This window comes from Cebus imitator, unplaced genomic scaffold (genome assembly GCF_001604975.1).
Source record: "Cebus imitator isolate Cc_AM_T3 unplaced genomic scaffold, Cebus_imitator-1.0 Scaffold704, whole genome shotgun sequence".
Lineage (NCBI taxonomy): Eukaryota > Metazoa > Chordata > Mammalia > Primates > Cebidae > Cebus > Cebus imitator.
The window spans coordinates 67,277-75,127 of record NW_016108019.1 but is presented as its reverse complement, the minus strand read 5'-3'; the positions used below and the strand labels follow the sequence as shown (position 1 = coordinate 75,127).

Sequence of the window (7,851 nt, the reverse complement as noted above, 5' to 3'; positions counted from 1 at the left end):
TGTGTATGGTTTTAGAATGCACGGATCTCAATGGAAACAATCACCCAATAAACTCGAGGTGGCGGACTGACAACTGTGAGAGATGTGGTTGTGGCGAAAAACGAATTTCATGTTGCTCTCTGTAAGTCTCATCAGAATCTGTTGGGGAAGGGCTAGGAATCTGAATTTTAGCAGGTGTCTTGAGAGTCTCATGAGGACACCGTGAGTAGAGAAGCAAGCACTTGACTTAGATGAGAACACCTGAGTCCTACTGAATTTGAAGTGTCTGGAGAGTTCCAGCCACATTTATTGAGCAGGACCTATGCTAGGTGCCTAATGGAACAAGAGGAATTGGACTGGGAGTTGGCTGGCTGCTCAGAGCAGACTCCCAGGCATCACATTGGTCAGGCCACTGGGTTTTATAGCTAAGCTTTGATTTTGTGGCTCCAGAGACTTGACATTGTCTTTATAGCAAGCGTTGATGTGACTCTGGTGGAGTGTGATTGTATCACAGCGAGGTGAAGCACTGGTGACTGGTCCCTTCCTAAGATAGGAGCACGGCTCCCTGGTGGCTAAGGCATCCATGTCACCCAGATTTGGCATCCCTGACCTCTTCTAGGATTTTCCACTGTAGGCTTGGATTCTTGTGGGCCTGGTGCGGAAAAGGGCCAGGCTGCTCCTTGCAGGGAACAGGGAAGAACCTCGATATTGGAGTCAGAGTAACTTGAGTCTGAATCTTCATTCCCTTGTGTACTAGCTGTGTGACCCTAAGTTTCTGAATGTCTCTGAGCCTCTGTTTCACAGTATAATCAGGGATAATTAGGTGGCTATGAGAATTAAATGAGATATTGCATATACATTCTTTAACCCAACAAACACTTAAAGCCTTCTCTGTGCCAATTCCGTGTCCTGCAAGCCTGGGGCAGTAACCGACACCTGGTCAGGTTTAGGGTGCCCTTTCCTTTCTCCCACCATGTTCCCTGTTCCACTTAGCACACTGCTGCACACGGGGGAAATGAACCACCCCTTCTTCCCTGGAATTGCCTCACTTCCTACCAAGTTTGTTTTTCTCATGAACTTTTTTCTCCTCCGTGGAAAAATACAGACTTTGATTAGCTTTTTCTGGAAGCAGTTTTTGGACCCACTGCACCCTCTACGGGACACTGCCCAGATCTCAAGGTGCTCGGTGGCAGTGGAGCCTGAGGCTGGGGGCCCAGGCAGAGGCTCCCTGGCAGGGCGTAGGAGATGTCCTGGCCTCCACGCTGCCCGGGCTTAGCCCAGGGTTGGCTCCCTGACTTGGGTGAGGAAAAGGGAGTGGAAGACAAAAGGCCAAGGCCATCCGACCACTGGCTCTGGACAGCTGCACACCTGATGTTGACAGTTTCTCCTCCCCCTCTCTCTCTGCTGCTTCACCTACAGAGCTAAGTCTGGTTTAAACTAAAATAAGCATCCAGTAATATGCCCTTTGCCTTACCAGCTTGTACTTGTACACAGGCAGCAGTGATTCACCATTTCACTTCCTACCATGAATAAAAGAATTTCATCTCTTTGGCCAGCCATGGTGGCTCACACCTGTAATCCCAGCACTTTGGGAGGCTGAGCTGGGTGAATGACCTGAGGTCAGGATTCCAAACCTGCCTGACCAACATGGAGAAACCATGTCTCTACTAAAAATACAAAATTGGTCAGGCATGGTGGCACATGACTATAAACCCAGCTACTCAGGAGGCTGAGGCAGGAGAATCACTTGAACCCGGAAGGTGGAGACTGCAGTGAGCCCAGATTGCACCATTGCACTACAGCCTGGGCAGCAAGAGCGAAACTCTGTCTCAAAAAAGAAAAAAAAAAAAGAAAAGAAAGGAAAGAAAAGAAAGAATTGTATCTCTTCAACAAACACCACTTTATTTTTAACTTTTATTAATTGTGGTAAAATGTATACTACATAAAATGTGCCAGTTTAACCATTTTTAAACATAGAATTCAGTGGCATTAAATATATTCACAGTATTGTGCAACCATAAACCCTACTTGCAAAACTTTTTAATGAGTCCAACTTGAAGCTATATCCAGTAAACAGTAACTTAGAGACCCCCTTCCACAAAACCCCTGGTAACCTCAAATCTACTTTCTATCTCTGTGAATTTGCCTAGTCTAGATATTTCATATAAATAGAATCACATCGTGTTTGTCTTTTTGTGTCTGGCCTACTTCACTCAGCATGTTGTCAAGATTCATATATGTTGTAGGAAGTTATCAGTACTTGCTTCCTGTTTCTGCCAGAATAATATTCCATGGCATGGCTAGACCACATTTTGCTTATCCATTTATTTGTTGATGAACACTTGAGTTGCTTCCACCTGTTGGCTAAAGTAAGTAATGTTGTTCTGAACATTGTCAATATACAAACATTGGCATATAACGTTTGAGTCTCTGCTTTGAATTCTTTTGGGATATGCCTAGGAGTAGCTTGCTGGGTCATATGGTAATTTTTTGTTGAACTTATGGAGGATCTGCCAAGCTGTTTTCCACAGCAGCTGCACCATTTTGCATTCCTACCAGCCAACAATCACATTTAAACATGTAAGGTTTTAAATATTTCCCCCAATTTTCTAAGTAAAATATATGAATTATAGAACCATTGGAAAGTATAAGAGAGAAAAGAAGAAAAACCTACTCACAATCCTGACTGCTTAAAGGTAATAACTGTTAACATTCTATCATATTTATTTATTTGTATTAAAAAATTGAGACAGGGTCTCACTATGTTGCCAGGCTGGTCTCAAACCCCTGGGCTCAAACTGTCCTCTCACCTCAGCCTCCTGAGTAGCTGGGATTACATGTATGTGCCACCATGCCTGGGCTTCTATCATAATTTCTTTATGACTCTTTTCTACATTTCTTTTCTTGCACATAGTGAATATCAAATTTTATATCACAACTCTGTGGGCTGATTTTTTCACTTAATGTTCTAGCATTGGGCTAGGCATGGTGGCTCACACCTGTAATACTAGCACTTCGGGAGGTCAAGGAGAGGGTGGATCATTTGAGGTCAGGAGTTCAAGACCAGCCTGGCCAACATGGTGAGACCCCCATCTCTACTAAAAATGTAAAAATTACCTGGGCGTAGTGACACGTGCCTGTAATCCCAGCTACTCAGGAGGCTGAAGCAGGAGAATCACTTAAACCTGGGAGACAGAGGCTGCAGTGAGCTGGGATCGCATAAATAAATATTCTAGAAGTAGTACCATCTCATCTCATCAGAACTCTTCAAAAATATTTGTATGTATTGCAGCTCAATTAAAGGTGGTCTCTGATTTTTAACAGCTTCTCCCGGGGCTCCATGACACTGGCCTGGAGTGACTCTTTGCTCCGGTTAGTTGAGAGAGCTCCTTTGCCAACAGGCCTCCAAGCCAGGGCTGGGCCAACTGTTCCCTTTCCACATTCTAGCAACAATATGCTGGCCACTTCCTGAACAGGGAGGGTCGGAGGAGCCAGCCTGGAACAAGCTGCCCAGCTCCAGAGTAGCCAGACTTGCCCCTGCCTGTCAGCACCTACCGCTGACCTGTGCCTGCAGGATGGAATGCAGGGGTGGGCTGTGTGGCTCCATGGTACAAACTGGTCCATGTTCTTGAAGGCCACACTCTGGGGCTGCCAGCCAAAGGGTGCCTTTAAGTTGGTTAAGTCACCCCAGCCAGCTGGAGCATGGGTGGCTTCCTGAGCAGAGCTGGGACTTGTGCGGGGGCGGGCGGGGTGCTGTGGGTCCTTTCTCTTCTAACAGGCTCTGGTTTTGTCTCAATGACAGTGTTGTTATACCTGTGAGTTATGACAGAGAGAAGTGCCAGAAAATCTTTAAGAAGGAGAGCTGCAAGTATACTGTGGTGGAGAAGAAGGACCCAAATAAGACCTGTGATGTCAGTGGATGGATATTGTAACATGCGTCTTGTAGGCACAGGGCTCCCAGGCCAGGCCTCGTTCTCTGGCCTCTAATAGTCTATGATGGTGTAGCCCTGCCTATCAGTAAAAGATTTTTGAGCAAACACTTGAATATGTGTGTACTTTTAATTTATAACTTAAGTATGCATTAATTTAATACACATTATAAAGCATACAAAACATTTTAAAAGGGAGACAAAAATACATATGAATAAAAGTTCTATTTTTCCTAAACTCTGTAACAGGTCACTGTGCAACCCTTACTCGGGGGACCGCTGCCACTCTTGCTGTTTGTGATGTCTGCACTCTGCTGCCCACGTCCTGCTGGATGGTAAACGATAAAAAAAATATGTGCCTTCAAGCTGAAATTAGATCCCTTCTTTTCTTTAAGGTGTTCCTGTTTATCCCTCCTTCCTCTTCATCAGGAAGTGTCTTCTATGATGTGTCCCCCACATTCCTCTGTGTTTGCCTGAGCTGAAAGCAGGTTAGAACAAGACAGCCTGAATAAGTGCCCCCAAGGCCACATGCAGGCCGAGGGGAATCCAAGGCCAGGGCTCTGCCTTGCTGATGGAGAGTGGCCTGGGAGCAAGGCCTCAGCATCAGTTATCTCTGGCTCTGCACAGAGCACCCAAAACTTAATGGCTTAAAACAATGACAACATAGATTCTCTTTTGACCGTTTCTGTGATAGAGAACATTTGTTCACTCAGCAGGTCTGTACTGAGCACTTGGGCCCAGCAGTGCACTGGACCTGGGGGTACCGCAGTGAACCAGAGAGATCTCAGGAGAGAGCCCTGCTCTCCTGGGTCTTGGAGTCAGCTGTGTGTTCGTGACAGATCAGAAATGGGCAAACAGTCATCTGTTGAACAATCAGTGGGCAACTGATAAACAGCTTTATTTTCCCTTGTCCCCCATCTGTTTAAACATGCTATGTGGGCCAGCTGAGCAATCTAGACAGGTCCCTTAGCTTTGTTGGTCACCTTCAGATAATTTAAAACAGTGGTCTCAGTTACATTTTGAGTTATATGAAGTTTCATTCAAGGGGCTGCATCTGAACTGAGAGGGAATGGGGCACAGGAGCGTTAAGGGCTCCTTCTGCCTGTGGTCATGTTCTAGGCTGACTTCCTCTGAGACTTTTGTGGGCCTCTCTCTCCACAGCTTCCCTTCCACTCACAGCCTATGATTGTTGTCTTAGCTTCTGCATCAGAATCTACTTTCCTGTTGTTTTGTAATGAGGTTGCCTTGCCCCCTGTAGGAGTCACTCTTGGGTGTGATTCATAAAACCCTGCTATGATCTTCTTTGCTGGGGAGTGTGGGGAAGCAGCTGTCAACCGAGTATGGAGGACCTCTGTTGAAACTGAGACAGAAAGAAGTATCATTTTAACATCTGGTCAGAAGTAAATAATGTGGGTTATAATTTGGGCTCTAGGCTGGACCATGGTGACTTAACGCTTGTAATCTCACATGAGGTGAGAGGATCGCTTGTGCCCAGTATGAGAGCTGTCTGAGCAATATAGCAAGACCTGTCTCCACAAATTTTTCTGTTGTTGTTTGAGGCAGAGTCTCAGTTTATCGCCAGGCGCCAGGCTGGAGTGCAGTGGCATAATCTCGGCTCACTGCAACCTCCGCCTCCTGGGTTCAAGCAATTCTCCTGCCTCAGCCTCTCGGCTAGCTGCGACTACAGGCACACGCCACGACGCCCAGCTAGTTTTTTGTATTTTTAGTAGAGTCGGGTTTCACCGTGGTACCCAGGATATTCTAGCTCTCCTGACCTCAAGCGTGAGCCCCCACAGCCGGCATATTTACTCAATCTTTAGGAAAAAAAAATGTGGCAAATGTATAATCATGCATCATATCACCTTTTGTGTCTTACGATGTTCGCTTTTGTATCTAAATGTTCAAGCTAAATAATATCTACTTTGTGAGGACCTCGGAATCACTTGGGATGGTTCTCGGCACGGAATTTGCCTTCAAAAAAAAAAATGTTTGCTTCATTTAATTTGATTTATTCACGGAGGGCGAAAGCACACTGTGCAAGGGCGGGACGGAGTGTGCGCCTGCGCTCTGCGCCTTCTACAGGGCAGGCAAAGGCTTCTGGGGGATCACAGCGGAGATGTCGCGAGAGTGTCAGATGGATGGCGTCAGCCGCCGCCACCAGCCTGAATGCTCCTTTTGACAGCTACTAAAACCAAGGGACATTGAAAATCACTAACAAAGCTTATCAAAAGAGTGGCAGTGAACTAATGCTGTGGTGGTCCACCTTGTAATCCCAGCACTTTGGAAGGCTGAGGTGGGGTGATCGCTAGAGGCCAGGAACTGGAGACCAGTCTGGACAACATAGGAAGACCCACATCTCTACTAAAAGCAAATAAATCAGGTGTGGTGGAGCCTGCCTATAGTCCCAGCTACTCAGGTGGCTGAGGTAGGAGATCACCTGAGCCCCGGAGGATGCAGGGAGCTAAGACTGAGCCACCTGCACCCCAGCCTGGGCGACAGGGCAAAACCCTGTCTCTTTTTAAAAGTCATCTTTGGTTGTCAGTCTACAGAGATCACAGAGCAAGGGTTAGGTAACCAGCCACCACTCTTATTCAAAAATCCTATTCATTTAGGACTCTGGAATTACAGTTTTGAGGGAGCTTCCTGGGCCCCTGACTTGAAGAATCTCACTAAAGGATATCCACATACTGGCTTGTCTCCTACCCCAGCAAGAATCGCCTCGCTAGTGCCGGAGCAATCCCTCAGCGCGACGGAAACGGATCTCCCCTCTGGATGGAGCTGAGCGGCACTGCCAGAATCTCCAAGGAATGGAAGCCGCGTCTGGGCCGCGGTCCGGGTCCGCCCCTCTCCCCGGTGGCCAGGGGCTGCCAGGCTGGCATTCTCCAGGGCTATGAGGGGCCTGTGTTCCTAAGAGGGCAGGCAACCCGACGGCCCGGGTGCAGGGGCAGTCGCGGCCCGGTCCTCCCGCGCGCAGGCCGAGCGTCACCCCTGCCGCCCTCGCGTCCCCGGGGCCCGTCTCTCACGCCCGTGCGGCCATCAGCGACCAGCTCTGGCTGCTTCTGCGGATCTCCTCCACCGACCATGGCCGCTCCCACATGGGCTTGGACGCCGGCGCCCACTCCTGGTCTGTGGTCATCCGGTTCATCTGCAGCGAAAAATAAGAGGAGCCAGGCTGAGCCTGAGGGCAGCAGGGACAGTGGCCCCAACCCAGGCTGTTCCCTCTGCGACCAAGCTTGCCGCCCTCACCATCCCAGCCTCCCCAGGGTGGTTTTGAACTCCTGACCTCAGGTGATCCACCCGCCTCAGCCTCCAATTTGGCTATTTTTTTTTTAATTTCGTAGAGTTAAGTTCTCACTATGTTGTCTCGGCTGGTCTTGAATTCCTGGCCTCAAGCAGTCCTCCTACCTGGGCCTCCCAAAGTGCTGGGATTCCAGGTATGAGCTGTAGCAGAACCTGCTGTGGGAAACAGATCTCTTCAACACTGAATGGAGAAGGAAGAAGTTTATTCAGCCCCGGAGCCTGAGCAATAATTGGGCCAAAGCTCAGCTCCTATAACAAAGTAAGCTTCCGCCTTTGCTTAGGCTTATACTTTAGCTATTACAGGTGGTGGAAGAATCGTGGGTTTACAGTCTTAACACTCACGTGTGAAAAGGTTTCAGTTTACAGTTTCAGGAATCACATACAAAAGGGTTCCGGTTTACAGTTTTAGGACTCACATGTGAAAAGGTTCTGGGTTTGATCTCGTTTGAAGTAAAAACAGTGTCTTCCTGAGAGTTTCCCCAAGACCAAGCCTGCCACCTACAGGAAGGTGAAACAGGAGGCGCCAGTCGTCAGCCTTTTCTATTGAAATTGCAGCATGATAGTCAAAGGGGAAGTTGATCTTAGATGCCTGTGTCTCCTTCTTCAGAGCCACCACACCTGGCCTAAAAATGTATTTTTTATA

General features: G+C 47.8%; 1 protein-coding gene across 1 annotated transcript in view; it reads left to right on the top strand.

The window, feature by feature from the left end:
* The window catches only part of LOC108296326 (beta-microseminoprotein A1-like), a 10,286-nt gene extending 10,146 nt beyond the window's left edge, over positions 1 to 140 (top strand). Inside the window, exon 3 of the mRNA XM_017518799.2 lies at positions 16 to 140. Within this exon, the coding sequence (XP_017374288.1) occupies positions 16 to 125 (110 nt within the window). The 3' untranslated portion in view covers positions 126 to 140. The remainder of the gene's footprint in view (positions 1 to 15) is intronic.
* The last annotated feature ends 7,711 nt before the right edge of the window (positions 141 to 7,851 follow it).